Source organism: Rhipicephalus microplus, chromosome 3 (genome assembly GCF_043290135.1).
Source record: "Rhipicephalus microplus isolate Deutch F79 chromosome 3, USDA_Rmic, whole genome shotgun sequence".
Classification (NCBI taxonomy): Eukaryota; Metazoa; Arthropoda; class Arachnida; order Ixodida; family Ixodidae; genus Rhipicephalus; species Rhipicephalus microplus.
This window is the reverse complement of record NC_134702.1, coordinates 204,308,361-204,326,448: the sequence shown is the minus strand read 5'-3', so window position 1 is coordinate 204,326,448 and position 18,088 is coordinate 204,308,361. Positions and strand designations below refer to the sequence as shown.

General features: G+C 40.9%; 1 protein-coding gene across 1 annotated transcript in view; it reads right to left on the bottom strand.

The window, feature by feature from the left end:
- Window positions 1-3,030: 3,030 nt before the first annotated feature.
- LOC142804111 (decapping and exoribonuclease protein-like) overlaps window positions 3,031-18,088 on the bottom strand; it is a 126,576-nt gene continuing 111,518 nt past the window's right edge. The window contains exons 4-6 of the mRNA XM_075890688.1: window positions 8,873-9,008; window positions 6,167-6,252; window positions 3,031-3,901 (exon numbers count right to left, since the gene is read on the bottom strand). Of these exons, the coding sequence (XP_075746803.1) occupies window positions 3,781-3,901; window positions 6,167-6,252; window positions 8,873-9,008 (343 nt within the window). The 3' untranslated portion in view covers window positions 3,031-3,780. The remainder of the gene's footprint in view (window positions 3,902-6,166; window positions 6,253-8,872; window positions 9,009-18,088) is intronic.

Genomic DNA, 18,088 nt, shown 5'->3' with positions numbered 1-18,088 from the left:
CCTGTCAGTGAGATGTAAATGGAAAGCATTGTAAAAAATTTTGTATCTGCTGTGTGGATTAGTTTGTGCTTCGAAAACAAGCTAGAAACAGTGGTGTGTGAGCATGATAACAGTCATATGCCAGAATTTTTGTAAGTTATTAGGCTAATCAGTAGTTCTGCTCATCCAGGGGAGGCACCTATTTATGGTAAAACTAGTATACAGCTTTTCTAATCTCACACAAAGACTACAGTATACGTAATCCCTCTTAAGTTTGCCTACAAAAGCACACGAGTGCATCTCCATGCAATCTCGGACACCACTGTTCACAGCAGGTGGGCTGCTCTACTGTTGCCATATCGGCAGCTTTTCTTCCTAGATTATTTTATCTCATTAGGCTATCGAATAAATAAACTGCACATGGCTGTGTGGCATAAAGACCACAGTTTTAAAGAACAAGTATAATGCATTAAATGACATGAAATTGCATATATATCTCAATTTTTTGTCACATATTACCAAGCCATCCCCGCATAAGCTGTACATGCAATTTTTTTAAATTTTATGTTGCACTTTATACTTCCTACTTAAATCCCAAGCGGCATCATCAAAATAGTCACGAAAATTAGTTTTCATTTCCACTAGAATCTTGTGACATGTGATGTATTGTTGATCCCTTTATTGGTTTTGTTTCTCATCACACTTGGACGTTAAGTTGCCTCTGAGAAATTCTCACCGAGATGAATGATATCCGATAGCTTTATGACACAATGTGGCAGACAATTACACATACACTGGAAACTTAAGTTTGTGTCCAGTGTAGCTTTTATCTGCTGCACTGTTTCATGAGAACATCACTTTTTTTTGTAGTAGGATGTTTCGAAACTGACATTTACAATGAAGCACAAATTAGTGAAATGTCTTTGTATGTATTGATACTCGTAAGACTGGAGGGCATTTCAAAGTGCTTTTTAGGTTCTAGAAATAGCTATACTTACATATGCTGAAATGAGTAACATGGTTATTGCTAATGTATGCATTAGTCATATGCAATTGCTGTGTTTTTGAAGTAGGCATCATCTTTCTCAATTCTTCGGTAAGTTCAGGAGTGGAGCATCACAATTTCAGCCAAGCATTTTTTTCTCATGGTAATATAGAGTATCAGTACTGCTGGTGTGCTCTTGCTTGTAATGTCTTATAGTATTTCTTTTCACTGTTTCTGGGTAGCTTATATTGATTCTCTTTTTTCTTGTATTCTTAGGATCAACTGGTTGTGATGAGTAGCCATGGTGCATTATGAAGCTTTCAAGGACACCTTCTTTTTAAGAGGAGCTTCGTTGAAGATTTTCGTGCAGCAATTTTTATTCACATCATTTGAAGCCTTCAAAGCAAACTTTAACAAAGACCTTTGTATTGTAAGTTTTCATTCACATAACTTTAGGCTTTCAAGGAAAACTTCATTGAGGAATTTTTCATTCACATCACTTAAAGCGTTCAAAGTGAACTTCGTTGAACTTTTGTACATTCTCATAACTTTGAAACTTTCAAGGAGAACTTTGTTCAGGATTTTTGGTCAGCAATTTTTTATTCACATCAATTCGAAGCATTCAAGGCGAACTTTATTTTAGACTGTTGTACAGTAATTTTTATTCACATAACTTTAAAGGTTTCGAGGGGAACTTTGTTTTTAAGCAATTTTTCATTCACATCACTTCAAAGCATTCAAAGTGAACTATATTGAACCTCTGTACATTCTCATTACTTTGAAACTTTCAGGGGGAACTTCGTTGAAGATTTTCAAGCAGAAATTTTTTATTCAGATCCCTTCGAAGAGTTCAAGGCGAACTTCATTGAATAGTTTTGTACAATAATTTTTCATTCTCGTACCTTCACTTACATTCAAAGACCGATTTAATTTTATGTTCAATAAATGTGTTTGAAAACAATGTGCTGTCTGCTGCAATAAATCTCTAAGGTTTTAAGGACCCAGCATAAACATGCAGGTTAGACGGCAGCTTGTGCTTGATGATAATGTCAGGCTGTTTGGGCTTTCTTAACCAAATATTGCTAACATTTTGGGAATGAGAACTTTTTTTCTATGCAAATCCTCAGGCGTGCTTCGTGTAGAGTTCTGTGTGCCAGAGACCTGCGCTCCCACTGCAGTCTGGCTCTTAGCTGACACTTATAGAAAGCATCAATGCCGTAAGGCTGGCCTTATTAATTAAGTTTGATGTCTGACAGCAATCCGGCCAGCTTCACGTCTTTGATGCTTTACCGCATGTAGTTGGTGGGTTAGACCTGCAGTCCCATGGCAGTCTTGCTCATTGCTGCTTGGCTGTACTTTATATTGTTCGATACCCACTACAAAGTACAGCTGAGCAGCTATGAGCAAGACTGCCATGGGACTGCATGTCTAAAACACCAACTACGTGCGGTAAGTGTGAACAGTGCATGAGAAAAGCTTTTATTTAATAAATGACAATGTCTATGTATATCTATTAAATGTCCATTCAGCGTCCATGTGCAACGTACCTGCAACCTTACTCGGATGAGCATTTTATTATTGCGTGTACCTATCTAATCTTCATAATTTGGATTTCTATGGATATCTAAAAGACATTTACAATGTCCATGAGAAACATACCATGAATGTCAATACAAATTTTGTGGTTCACTGGGGTATACTGGTGCTCTCTCCTGACAAGGAAGGTACTAGAATCTTAGAAAAATGTTAATATAATCTTAGTAGACAAGAAAGAAAACGACAAGAACTTGAAGAATTACAGAATGGTCAGCTTCCTCTCCGTCATACACAAGCTATTTACAAAGGTAATTGCTAATAGAATTAAAACAAGGTTAGATTTCAATCAACCAAAGAAACAAGCTGGATTTCAAACTGGCTACTCAACATTCGGCCACATTCATACTATCAATCAGGTAATAGAGAAATGCTCAGAATACAGGCAACCACATCGAAATCTATAAAATCAACTATAATTAGACTCTTAAATATTTACAAACCTGTTTCATACTAATCACATCTTAGGACACCACCAGATTGCGGTCAGTACGGCATGTGACAAATCTTGTCTCAAACAAGCACTTCGCTTTTATCTATGGGGTTTAAGGCACGCAAAGAGAAGCACTTGGTTGAGATCACAGTTGCATGCTCAAAGTGCCTTTTAAGCACGAGCTTAGTTAAAAACACTGGGCGTGCAAACATGAACAGAAAAGAAAAGACACCACAAATGGCATTTGTGGTGTCTCCTTTCTTGCGTCCTTGTTCGCACGCCCTGCCTTTTTAGCTTCAATACCTAAGAAGTAGGTCAGCTTGTCATTCCAAGAGCCTAGTGCACCTTCTTAATTTATGTCATGTGTAGGCATCAGAGTTAGACTTTGTCGGGTTTACCGAAAAAAAAACGCAATACATGCAGCAAAAATAGTTTATTTTACCCCTGAAGGAAAAATATAAAGAACGATAATACTACTGCAAATTAATTGAACGATGTAGAAAAGAACTTGTAGATGATTTAGTAGTTACTTTTATAACTTCCATCGTCCAAGAAAAATGTGATAATGTCACCTGTTTTTAGGATGCTTGTCACAAAAGAAAATATAGAGAAAATTAGCGAGCATTTAAGAACAGATATAATATGTACACCAAATTATCTGAAATTCTCCAGGCACTAATTCTGGAGCAGCCACATCTACTCATAAATTATCAAAAAAGAGCTCTTCTCTGTTTTGTCAGATGGCTTTCTGCACGCTACATAGAAAGCAACAGCGGCTCGTGGAAGATCTTCAACTGCCCTCAATGCTTTTCAGGAACCAGTCGGGCAAGCTGTACAGCTTCCCGGGATCCGCCAGACGCTTGCAAGTTATCTGGTAGGATGACGGCTCATACGTGAAAAGATACACAGTCCTGCAAGTCAGAAAACATGAAAGTCAGCTTGGAGGCTATGTGTTTTTCCTGCACAAATGAAAACTTTTGGACTCACAGATATAGGATTGTATATATGTATGTGCTACAGTCGAATCTCATTGATTCTAACATGCTTAATTCGAACTTCCAGATAACTCGAACACACGATGAGGTCCCGTTAAAGCTATTTGTATTCCAATGGGCAAAAACGCTCAATAATTTGAACGCCCAAGCACTTTCGAGGATTAATTCGAACATACCGCACTCCCAAAATGCTCTCAGCAACCCGCCCAATCCCACCGTGGCCCCTGCGACACCTCAACACTGCCTGCGAAGGAAATGAAAAGGAAAGAAAAGGCTGCGGTGGAATGTTCACTCTCTCTAAAATGCCGATCGATGACGCACCCATGTCACGCTTCTCCCTTTTCCGTCCCTGCCCCGTAAAGACCCTCCTCCTTACAGCGCCGTGTGCCAAGAGAGAGACAAAAAAAAAAGAAAGCCGTCGCTGGGCGAATGAATGTGTGTTTAAAGAAAAGGAAAAAGGCACTATCTTTTGCAGCCTTCGCCCCTTGCGGGAGCTTGGCTCTGGCTCCGTGCCTCGAGGGGGGGGGCTCTCACGCGCGGGTGCCAGGCTTCTTCCTTCTTCCTTCTCTGCCACGTAACTGTGCTTTTTTTTAACGACACGCGTGAAGAGAGCAAAAAAATAAAAAGCTGTCGTGGAGCATTGGTTTTCTCTCAAATAGCGGTCTGCTTCTCTCCCCATGAAGACGCTTCTCATTTCTCGTCACGTGCTGGCCATGCTGCGGCTGCGCAGGCTCCGCTACGCAGCAGCAGACGTTGTTGTCATAGTCTTTAGAAAGTGTTGGCGCTCGACATTTTCGCGCACAGCTTTTCTTGCCAGAAGAATGCTGAAGTGTAGATAGGAATGCTTTGCAAGCTGCGTGGGAAATTGGTTGACTCGCTGCGAGGCAATTGTGTGCAGATGCGCCTGACCGATTACTTCAATTATTAACGGATGTCCTGTGATTTGTGAATAAATGTAAATCTTCAGAAACTTCCCCCTCGTGTGTTAGCTCAAAGCACATGTGCCACTCCATGGAGAGCCCTCCATTTATTTAGCTTTCATTAATTCGAACTTCTTTAATTCGAACTAACTTTCGGGCCCCTTCAAGTTTGAATTATCGAGATTCGACTGTATTTTGTTCTTTAATTCTTTATTTGTAACAATCAAGTGGAAAAAGCTAGCCATCGCGACGTAGCAGTGACAGGAGCTCTCTTATTTATTTTTTTTTTGATAAAAAATTAAAGGTGGTGACGGTAACGTAACAAAGCCACACTGAACCATATTTACAGGGTCAGCCTAAGATGGAGGCCCTTCCGTCTGTTACACGAGGTTGAATGACACCTGATCAGGTGAAGCATTGTAGCAATAAAAATGGCGCACACAAGTTGCAAGAAATTCTTGGCGAGATACCATTGAAAGGTATCTTCAAGGCTTCAAGATGTATCAGATAATTTAGCTAGAAAAAAAGCACTGAGTATAATATCTTAAAGGCAAAAGCTCGTCAAATCTGCATCAGAAATAACGACTCACGGCTCACGAGTATGAAATTATCAGCTCTCCGCGCGTTCAGCCACCACGGTTTCCTGAATCTTGAAAGTGTCACAGTGCCTACTAAACATGACGAGTTCTTACTGCTGCTACCACGTGGCTCTCTCGTTACCCGCTGACTCACAACCTGTAGATGCGGCGCACAATGGCTTAGTCAGTGAAACAAAATGCATGGAAAATTTGCTTGCCTACACAAATAAATTAATTACTAATGGGGCTAACACAAAAAGGCTACCTTCGATCTGGCCGCTCGTGGAATTCTAAGATCACCTCAAGTGAGGCACTAAGTCGAGCGAGGTGGTTTACATTCATTTTTTAAATGCTTATTAGTGCACTTTTTACCCAGACGAAGACGGGTAAAAGACAGGACGCGCGCAGCATTCATGTTAAATACCACAGTTGTAAGTCTTTAAGAATCAATTCATTGGCATGAAGTGACTACTGATGATGAAGCGAAGCAGGGTCGTAAGGTCCATAATGTTTACGTTGATGTCCCCGACTAGACGGACAGATGGACGTACAGAAAATAGTCATAGAATTGCTGCCTGACAATGACTGATAAGGGTTGTCAGTGTGCATATGCTGCACTGAATGCAGCCTGCTAATTTTAACCAAATAAGTAAATGAACATGACCACAGCTTAAAGAACTAACCTCCCGTCGTCACCTTCAACGTGCTGCCTAATGAAGCTAAGCGCATCATCCAGGAACTGCATGCACACATCTTCTGACCACAGTCCCTGCAACAGAAAAAGAAGAAATAGCAGAATTCTATAAAACATCTCGAAAACAAAGCACCAATACTTGTTCATTAAGCTAATAACAAGAACGAGGAATCTAACACTTTTGCAATTGTGTACGCAAATTGTTTTAGTTGCTAGCATTAAATACTCTAATTAATAGAAATTGTTCCGCCATCAGTACATGTCATTCAAAAGGTACAGTTGTGACAAGCTCAGGTTTACGTAATGTATATAACAGTAGCAAAATATTCTTTGACCTCTTATGAGGCAAAGTGAAAACACAGTTGAAAAAACGATGGCCCCAAATAAGCCATAGTAAGCAAAACGCATGTTGCATGGCAAGAAGTGTACACAATGTTGTTTGTTTTGCTTTCCTGATGACGGACAGCACAAAGGAGCAAAAAAAAACAGAAATCGAGAGTTAAGCGAAGGAATTTGTGTGTGTGTTTAGGACACGTCATTTACGACATCACTTTAGGAGATATATACCACAAAACTATTCCTATTTTCCATATTTGGTGCTTGCCATTTCACCATCTAGTTCAGTTAACCTTACAAAGTATGTGGGTACTGATAAGTCGGCGCCACTTAGTTTACTGATTTAAACGAGAAAATGGCATCGTCCATGAACGCTGAATGCAGACTGGCGTTCGTGTGCCTAAAACTGACAAAGTAGTAAGCAGAGTTCATTTAGGCTCAAGGTGAGAAAAACTCGGCAGTGTTATCGCAGGTCGGCAGGCGCACTCAAGGGTCGACTGACAAAACATTTCAAATTGTGCTGTTTCTTTAAGGGGCGAAGCTCCTTAAGGCGTGGGTCATGCATCTCCTCTATGTAGTAGCCACTTCTCGTTTTAGTTCATGAAATGTCTGCCAGATGGCAGTACTTGTATATGATGAATATATGATGAAAATATGCGAAATCGTGGTACTTATAGTGTTCACTAGATGGACGAATGAACAGACATACAGAATGATGGATATGCAGTCAGACAGGTGGCAGAACAGACAAACAGACAGAAGACAGACAGAAAGACGGTCAGATGCATGAATGCTACCAGCGAATGATTCATGGTTTACCGATAAAACCTTTGGAACCTTTGCCCCGCTCATCATCATTCATTCTGTAGATATGCTGTGCTTTTTTTATTTAGACTAAGGTTTGAGCCGCGAGTCTCAGTGATTTCAGACGAATGATATTTTTGTGAATCAGTCTGAGTGAGCCCGGTTGAGTAAAGTTTCGGATCGAAATGAGCACTATTGTATGAAATATATATTTAGAGTGAGTCCAAGGAATGTCCACTTTGCTTGCCAACCTATGGGTGTTACGCTCTTTTACCATAACAGAAAAAGGTTAAGACGCACATCGACAATCCATAAGCACAAAACTGGCAAGCTCGTTCTCCTGCGTGGCGGCATCTTTTTTTGGGGGGCAGCATGGTCTACGCACGTAGATGCTTCACCAAGCTCTGCTGCAGCTGTTTCACACTCGTTTTTCTGGGTGTGTCTTGCAAATCCAGAAGTGCGTGCAAGTCTCGTTAAAAGAAGAGCTAACATTTCTACTTAGGTATGAAGCCTTCAAAGTTCAATTTCTGTAAGGCACGGTAATGCAATGCTAAGATGTATTAAGTTAGTTATGGCGTGCTAGAACAAAGGACTGCTACAAGACGCTGAGTTCTTCACGGCCAAGAGCTTCCGACAAAGATGCACGGCTCGAACAAAAAGTACCGGTAACTGCACGGGTGTATTTGTCAGTCATATTTATTGTTAGTTAACCTACCAATTTCTGGCTAAGGTGTGCTGGAAGTCGATTTCTCGCCATTTAATATGAACACTAGCTATGGTTTTTCTTTTCCACGAAGGTGAATATTTGCCTAGCCACAAACAGCGGTGTTTAGCCACTAACAGCGGTGGAGCCACATTTGAGTGGAGGCTATTTAAAATAAATACAAAAAGTCGCTGCCCCTCCTCCCGAGAAAAACATTTTTTGAAACGGAGTGCTCAATGCGATAGGAAGTGCCCAAAGTGATTGAGCAAGGTAACAAACGATGCTGTGCCAGTTTAAATTGTTGTAATCGCTCACTTACCAATCTAATTAACAAGAGTGGTGTAGCAAGCACATCAGTCATGTAGAGACTTTTCGAGATGCCAGCAAAAAGTCGTCAATTTCAAGGTTGCCATCTCGTAGAGGCATACATAATTTCAGTTTCTGCATGTTTTGAAGGTTTAGTGTACACAAAGCATGCCTTACTACCAGCTCTTCATGCAGCGATGATTAACCCAAAGAGAACTCAGCCAATAGAAGAACAAATCTTCATTTCAAGGAATCAGGCAACGTCACTGGTTATAATGGCGTTGAGTGGAAGCGCTAATGTAGTTTGAAGAAATTCTTGGTAGAAAATGATGCCCGTAGGTCAAAAAATTTAAGTTGTTTATAAACTGGCAATGCTTTTACAATCCTTAATATTTATTTTGAGTGCTGCCGATGCACCGCAAAAGTGCTAGAAAACGTCCTGCTCTTTTAATGACAGCATTTCTTAACAAGCGTTGCCGAATTTTCTCAGGCACAGACGCCAAGCAACGCTTGCAGACATACACGTCTGAAGTGATATTGGCTTACCTTAGCCTTGTCTGGCATTTTGCTCACATCAAACTCTTGGACGTGCCTGACAATGCCATTGTCATCTCGAAAACCACACAATCCCCTTGGGACGCCTCCAATACGTGACTTGGCCCACCAGGAGAGCAGCTTGTGCCTACACAATAAGGATGAAAATAAACAGTCAAGTTTATTGACGGTTACATGTACTATTTATTTCTCACAGTATACAGGCTAGTACAGATGTTAACTAAACAAAACATCACCAGTAATGAAATTAGGGATTCACTGCCAAACTACCAGAATACGAACTCAATGGATCGATAATGACGGAATGTTTACCGATTACGTGCAGTTTCAGCACATGATGCACACAAAGTGCTTGGGGAAGTGGAAGCTAGGTCAGAGGTGGACATCAAGCATTCTGTAGTGTATCATATCAAGTGGAATCTCCCGCGTACTCCCCACAAAATAGCGTTATGTATTTATCTATTTCTCACACTCCATAGATGCAGTAGTATCTGCCAGAATTCATTAGCTTTCCTCTAGATGCTGGTATTTTTCCAAGCCTCTGGTAACACACAGCTGTCTGAGACCTATGAAACACGCTCGTGATATCATAGGCGTGCGCTAGTGTTAGTGTATTCGAGCTTGTGACTGAGCCCGTTATGGGCCCCACACATAGGAAATTCCATGCTTTTTTGTTTTGAAATGAACTATATCACAATAATGATAATGACAGGAGACCCTATTCTTTGGGTCTACGATGCCTGGTGGCAGCACTCGTGCATTGTACTTCGTGTTCTCTGGTGTACTCAACGCTTGAGCCTTTAGTTTTGTCGCACTGCCGAGTATTATCTCGAAGGAAACACGTATAAAAGCATGAAATTGAGATCTGCTGTGCCAGATTTGAGCTGCTCATATGAAAACTCTCTTTTTCGATGTAGTAATTGAAATATTTTCTAATAGATACCATGACAGTCAATTCAGCCTTTTTTAGAAAATTCATGCCATACTATTTTACCAACGTAAATCTTAGTAAAAACATGAACTATGGAGTTCATGCATTTTATTTTTTTAAACACGCCTTCTGAATATTTGAAAGAAAGATACGAGATTAGTCCTCGGCCACATCTGTTTGAGAGACTATTAGGGGGCCACTCGCAGTTGCTGCTGCTAGTAAATCAGAGTGACACGCAGTCATATTGTTAAAATTAGAAGTCACATCCGCTTTCGCAGGAATACAGTTGTATTCTCACGAGTCAACAGCCGAACAAACGCGTCTTGCAGCATTCACCAGCTCTCTCATGCTCGCACAGTTCTTTGATTCATAGCCATCTACGTCAGCATAATCATTTCTAATCAAAGTGGAAGATTGGGCCAGTTGATGATCCATGATTGGTGGATGCTGCCGAGTAAAGCACACAGACAAATAACAGATAGGGACAAGTGCAGACCATCAACTTAATTCTTATTTTTCTCATACTACATATATGAGGCGAAAACAGTAAGAGCAAAAGAAAAACAAGAACAGTTAATCATTAACAAACAACAAAATTTATACACCCGGGGAATAACCCAGGTGAAAATTTCCACCTTGCTTTCCTCTGTAACCACATATATTTCAACCATTTCTTGCCGAGCCAGTGTTCATCTTTAGTTTTATTTCCGCACTAAGTTTCACAGGTAGTAATAATATATAGGCGGTTAATCATAATAGGCAGGATAGTAATAATAATAGGCAGTTACAGTGATGGAAGCGACAGTTTGCTTTTTTGGAGCAGATTATGGAGCACAAAAAAAGGTGCTTTGAAGCAGGCTGAAGTGTCTTCGGATCCGAAAAAGATGCTATAGCTTAGGGCTGCTATTGGTATTTTCGAAGCACATGCATGTTCCCAATGACTCCTGAAGTCTAAAACATCACATAAGCATCAATTCAATGCTTATATTTATTATTAAGTGTTCCGTATACTAGTATGCAGCTAGTATACAAGCAGTATGTTGGCATAAATCAAGGGCAGGACGTTTTTCATTATTTTTTTTATTTACAAAATACTGCAGGCCCATTTAAGGGCCCCAGCAGGAGGGGCAAGATCATAACATTGCACACAGGTGTAAAACAGCAAGAACAATAAAAAGACACATCATATACAAAAGATACTAAAACATAGGTCATGGTTAAATATGCTCAAGAGCCTCTACAGAGCCAGTTAACTATTGAGGTAGGCAGTTTCATTCGTTTATGGTTCGAGAAAAGAACGAGTATTTGAAAATGTTTGTTCTAGCAAAATACGGTGTTAATGAATGAGTTTGCCGATACCAGGTTTGTCTTGTCGTAAGCGGTTTCAGATATAAATCACGGTTTACTGACAGCTTGTTGTTATGTAAAAGAAAAAGAAATTTGAGCCTGTGAATTTTACGACGCTTTTCTAGTGTGGGTATACTGTTTTCTTTCATAAGGCTTGTGGGGAAATCAGTTCTTCGGTACTTGGAGTAAATGAAACGGACCGCTTTGCGTTGGATTAGTTCGAGAGCCTCAATGTTTCTTTTTGTGTATGGGTCCCAGATGATTGAGGCATATTCCAATGAGGGACGTATAACAGTCCAATAAGTTAGTTTTTTTACAGTAGAAGGAGCATGATTAAGTTTGTGTCTCAAAAGACCAAGTTTACGGAACGACGACGTGCAAATATTATAGATGTGCTTATTCCAGCTGAGGTCGCTGGTTAGAGTGACACCAAGGTACTTATACTCAACAACCTCAGCTAGTGTCTGGGTGCCGGATTTCTATGTAAATTGCAAAATATTTTTTTTGTTGGTTACACGCATAAACACGGTTTTGTCTGTGTTTAACCTCATCTCCCATTGCTCGCACCATGCAGAGATATTTCGGAGGTTAGTGTTTAGCAAGACCTGGTTGTCATAAGAAGTTATTTCATTGAACAGCACACAATCATCAGTAAACAGTCTGATCTGGACCGGCAAGGAAACAGTATCAACAATGTCAATAATATAAATTAAAAATAATAAAGGCCCAAGTACACTCCCTTGGGGAACCCCAGAAGTTACAGGGAGGGGATCAGAGCAAATACCAGAAATGCTTACAAACTGAACGCGGTCAGACAAATAGGAAGAAATCCAGGTAATTATAAGTTCTGGAAGGCCAATCAATTCCAGTTTTTAATAAGCTTATCATGAGGAACAAGATCGAATGCTTTCATGAAATCCAAAAAGGTGACATCCACTTGACCTGCCTTATCTAAAATTTGTGAAAAACTGTGCACAACAGGAATTAACTTCGTTTCTGTGGAAAAACTTTTCCTGAAACCATGCTGAACATCCGAAAGTATGTTCTTTTCATTAAGAAATGTTAAATAAATTTAGTTATAATATGTTCAAGCACTTTCGCAAGACGAAGACGTTATAGAAATTGAACGGTAGTTTGGCACCAGATCTTTATCACCTTTTTTGTGCACTGGAGCAATGCGTCTCACTTTCCAGTCAAGAGGCAAGCGGCCGGAACGGATGGAAGCGCGGAAAATGATTATAAGAAATTCCGATAGCATCTCGGCATATCGTCGTAAAAAAAGTGTTAATAATTTGATCAGGACCGGTTGAAGTTTTAGTTTTCAAATTCAGGAGCAACGAAACAATACCGGGTAGAGATAAAATATCTGGATCTGGAACGCCGTCATTACTTCGAGAAAATCGGTGCAGTGGCTCGTTAGAGGCTGAAAAAAACGTTATGGAAGTACAAAATGAAATGATTGGCATAGTTTTCTTGTCGACAATAGTTTCTCCTTCATGTGTTATTTGCTCAACACAGTTGGTCTTTTTGCTGAAAAAGTTCCAAAATTTTTGCGGGGCAGGCGTAATAAAGTTGGGCAGAGTATCCTGAAAGTATCTACACTTAGCTATCCTCAGAGCCTCGTTCAGTGTGTCCTGAGCAGAAAGAGTAATATTGCGTGGAGCACCCTTGCCTTTAAGCCGCTTTAGTTTCCTTTCATGTGCAAGACATCTCGCATGATCCAAGGCTTTGATCCAAGGTTCCAGGAGAGTCCGGACTTGTGTTCAGGCTTGCAAGGGCTTCAGTGCGACCCCTTGCGAGGGTCGCACTGGAGATTTACCTTTAGCACGTTACATAATTGACTCGACAGTTAAGTATAGCATAATCAACTTTTTAAATGCTTTTTATCTTCTGCTGCGTACCAGTGTTAAATTCCCTTTAGCTGTGTGAACAGCAGTGTGACACCATGCACGTTTTTTTTAATTTTATTTGAAAGCACGATTTGATTTTTATATAAATAAAGATACAACCCTTTTTAAAAATACAAACTGGACACCGTGGCCTGATATGTGTCACCCCTTGAGATTTTTCTCGATTTACGCCACTGAGTAGCTTACTGGGATGATATTGTATACAGCTTGCTTACCATTTCGCTTAGGCTCACACGATGGTCCCTTGGTTCAACTTCATTCTTTTTAGTTTGCCAACACTTTTGGAGAAGGTTTGGAGCAGTTACTAGCAAATATTGCACTTTAAAGCAGCACGGAGCACCACTTCCTTTTCTGCAGTTACAGTTTAAAGGGCTTTGCGGAGTAGCGTGATCTAAACACGCATGTGTTATACGCTAAATGACACGTAGCCTTAAGGGTGCGCCCACTATCTATCAGATAAAGCATTACCAACTTTTGTTGGTTGACGTAGTACAGTACGGTGGTTTCAAGTGCCCTTCAAGTAACCACAGATATCCGGTAGGCAGACGACGGGACGTACATTTTGGATATTTCAAACTTCCATCAGATGTCCACGGATGTACACAGTACGTATGATGGACGTACATCAAATGTACAAAGGTAACAACTTTGTGCATTCGCTCGTCATCCATCTAGGACAGCCAACACAGATGTGGACAGGCCGTTGAAGAATATACATATATACATATACACACATCAATGCCATCTGACTGCGGGATGTTCGTGTATAGTGACAATACATCCATTGTCACAAAGATACCAACGTTAGGAACGTTGAGTCCAGTGGTTTCACGGAGAAAGTGGTTAGTGTCCAAGCGTCGCAAGCTACAGCAGGATGGGGTAACTGTGACCATTACTACACATGCACCTATAGTGGCGGCACCAATAGATATCAACCGGGATGGAAACAGCGCCTCCGAGTGTACTTAGTCTTTTTTCAGCACAGCTATCTGCGACCGAAATCAGACTACTTTCAAAAGGCCTTACACTCTGTCCGGCTAGTGGAAAACTTAATGAATTCCAGTTGTATCAGGATTTGGGTGATTTTGCCAGAAATAAGCACCTACGGGAGTACTTCCATGATCATGAACCGAGTCGAACAGCATTCCTGGTTCTTCAGCAAAAACTTGGTCACCGCCTGAGCAGCGGGACAGACACCTAGACATGTACATATCTACAGTACAAAAAGACATCATATCGGCTTGTTCAAAAACAAGGCGTTATAGAAACAATCTCTTCTCGGAAGAGCAAAGTCACTGGAGCTCCTACGCCGTCGAGCGGATTTGGTAATTAAGCCTGCGGATAAGGGTGGGGCGATAGTAATATTAGATAAAACTGAGTACCTGAGAGAAGGCTATCGGCAACTCAAGGGCAAGAACTTCTATGTAGAACTTGAAGACGACTCCACTAAATTTTTCGAGTCAGAAATCACCCATGAATCTAATTTGCTTCGTAAGGATGAAAAAATCATTGTTGATATGTTCATGGCAATGCAATCAATGCAGCCTGCTCCAGGCCGCTTTTACTTGCTCCCTAAAATGCGCAATGCCAACCACCCCAGTCATCCTATTGTTTCAGGCAATGACACAGTAACGGAAAGATTGTCAAGTGCACTGGACTTTATCCTTAAGGATATTGTTCCAACTATCCCCTCATTCTTAAAGACACTAACCACTTTCTTCGTCAAATCTCCAGACTCGAGGTTCCTAACGATAGTATCCTTGTGAGAATGGATGTCGGGTCACTATACACGAACATACCACAGTCAGATGGCATTGATGCAACACCTGCAGCTTTCAAGAAGGCCAGTGTGCCTGTGTGCTTAGATGAGGACATGCTGTTAAGTTTGCTAAGGTTGGTACTCCGCCACAATAACTTTGAGTTCGATTATAAGCACTTTCTGCAGATAAACGGTGCAACTACGTGTACAAAGAGGGCTCCTAATTAAGCAAATACTTTTATGGCATTCATTGAAGAACCCTTCCTTCCAAGCAGGACATTGATGCCTCTCATCTACAAAAGATTCATGATTTGGCATCACAAAAAGGAAAGTCTGCTGTCATTCATAAATGACTTTAGTTCAACTCACTCATCAATCTCGTTTACACACACCTACTCCAAGTCAACTATAAACTTTCTCGATGTTACTGGTCAAATTAATGACAAAAAATTTACATGAACCTATACAAAAAAAACTAGCGGATCGCCATCAGTATCTTCATTTTAAGAATAGCCATCCGCATCACTGCAAAACAGCCATCCCATACTCGCAAGCACACCGATACCGTCGAATTTGTTCAGACATGTTAGATTTCGAAGGTCATGCCAAGGATCTTAAAATAGCTCTTGTGGCAAAAGAGTACCCAGAGAGAATTATCGATGATGCTATCAGCCGGGTGCGCAGTTCAAGTAGGAACAAAATTTTGTCGGGCTCGATACTACGCCATTCAACAAACCAAACTAACTTTGTCGTCAGATACTCATCCACACTACCGCACCTCAATAATATCCTTTTCAAACATTTGAACATTATACAGCATACTGCGCGTCTATCCTCAATTTTCACGGAGCCACCGCAAGTGGTATACCACCGCGAAAAGAACATAAAAGACATTCTAGTTAGAGCTGAGACGACCGAATCTGAAAGTAGTGAATCAGGTTGTAAGCTATGCGGAAAACCACGCTGCCAAGTCTGCAAAACGGATGACCAACACCTGCCTTGCCAAGGCTTCATCCTCAGGCTTCACATTCAAAATTAAGGACCCCCTGAACTGTGACCACCAGAATGTGGTATATATGCCGCATTGCAATGCCTGTGGCCAGCAGTATATCGGTCAGATTGGTACAATGTTCAGACTATGTTTCAATAACCACAAAGCCCACACAAGCACACTACCAAATCTCCTTTTTTCAAAGCATTTGAATGTGCCAGAACACTCATTCGATAAAATACAAGCTACCCTCCTCCAGTCAGACTTCCGTGGAACTCGTGAATGGGAACACAGGGAGTCATACGTCATCCACAAATTTCAAACACTACCACATGGCATCAATGAAAGCATCAGCAACCCATCGTTCCTTAAGACTTGCAGAGGTGAGATGGGACATGAATCGAGTCTGGCATAACCAATATATTATTCTTTGACATGCTCAAAGAAAGTGCCCAATAGTTATCCGGGGGAACGGACCAACCGAACATTTTTTTCATGCTCTCTTTGCATATGTATTTCTTTGTCTCATGACTGTTTCCATTTATTTTATGTTTTATTTAGTTTTATTACTATTTTTACTATAATTTATTATTGTATGTTTTTATTTTTTATTACTGTTTTGTCGGTTTGCATTTTCCTGAGTTGTGCACATATCTGTCCTACAATATCACTGGTTTCATTATCTCTTGGTAATATTTGTTCTATTATGACATTTCACATTTCTTTCTATTTTCGGCCCTTTTGTTTACTTATGTTTGCCCTATTATTTGTAAGTGGAAGAACCCAACCAGTGCCAGCCGGTTTCAATCACAAGCGCTTCGGGGAGTGGTACAAAAGGGCTGCATACATACAAGCTGTCATATCAACATGTGCTCTAGCGAAAAATTTAGCCTGTACTTTTCAAACGGCCTTTTGTGTTTTCACCATCTTTGCCATGAAATCTACCGCCACCCTCACAAATCTACCGCCCTACCTCACACACATATGGAACGTGTCAGTGTGGTCTCCGCAAAATACCTGTTTCCCCTTCTTTCCTAAATGACTACAGAAGGGGCCACATCGGGGGCTCTCTCTGCAGAGTCACCCCTTTCGCTACAAGCAATTGCCTGCCACTGAAGCTCACCAACAATGTCCCTCCACAACCTTCTAAGACGCATCCCGGAAGCCGCTGTATTCCCCACTCTCTTTCTCCTTCCTCCCCCCCTTTTTTGCCTTTTTTACATTTCTTTTTGTTCTTTCTTTACTTTGGCTTTTTTTGGTTTACTTTAGCGAATGAGGGGAGGATAACTGTTCGGCACAGCATATGTCAGCACCGTAAAACACCACTAATTTGTCGCTCTCTCCCGTTTTCTTCTTGCACCACTATGGCGATGCGGCATGTTCGCATAGCGTCGCACTTGTTTGCAAATTCTGCGGAACACCGGTCCACCACTCGAAACTGTTGGAAATAAAACTAAGACAACCGCGAAGTTGTGTCTTTTCTCTCCCTCTCTCTGTATATATGTATATATATATATATATATATATATATATATATATATATATATATATATATATATGATGAATGGGAGACGTGGCTTGGCTCATAGGCCATGTTTATTCCAATGCACTTCTTCATTCTCTGCCTCTACCATCAGTCACTGCCTTCTTATGTCACAGGATTCCCCCTACCCCCGAAGGAATGCGCAACCTACAAACTTTAAAGCATCACAACAAGTGGAGTCTCATAATGAGAAAAATATATCAGAAAATGAAGTAGTACCGTGTAACACGGCGGTTTCATTCACTTGCACAAGTACGTTCACAAGAAAGGCAGTCCGGTGATATCTAGGAGACCTCAGGGAGGGGGGGCGGCGAGGCTAACTGTTATGCTGTGGAGAACATTTCATGCCTTCAACATTTAAAATGACGATGACGCAGCCTGGATAGTAGTGAGGAAACAAACAAGGTTGCGAGTCCTTGTAGCATTGGAAGGTCGGATGTCTCATGCGTGGATTGTGAATTGTAGCTGCGACAGACGCTTTGCTTCTAGAATGCGTGCTTCTTGACAGATTATGACGGCATGATGCCTGAGTGCTGGGGGTGTGCAAGAAGTGCTTCTGCGTCCTTCTTGGCATTTTCTATGGTGTTGTAGCCTATGTAATTGCAGGTGTAGAGAGAATCTGTGGCAAGGTTCCTTCATCTGGAAGTTTTAGGTTTGAAAATGGTCCTTGGATCAAATATTTTATTTTGTCGATGTTGCTCAAGTCGCGAGTGTACTTTCGTTGAA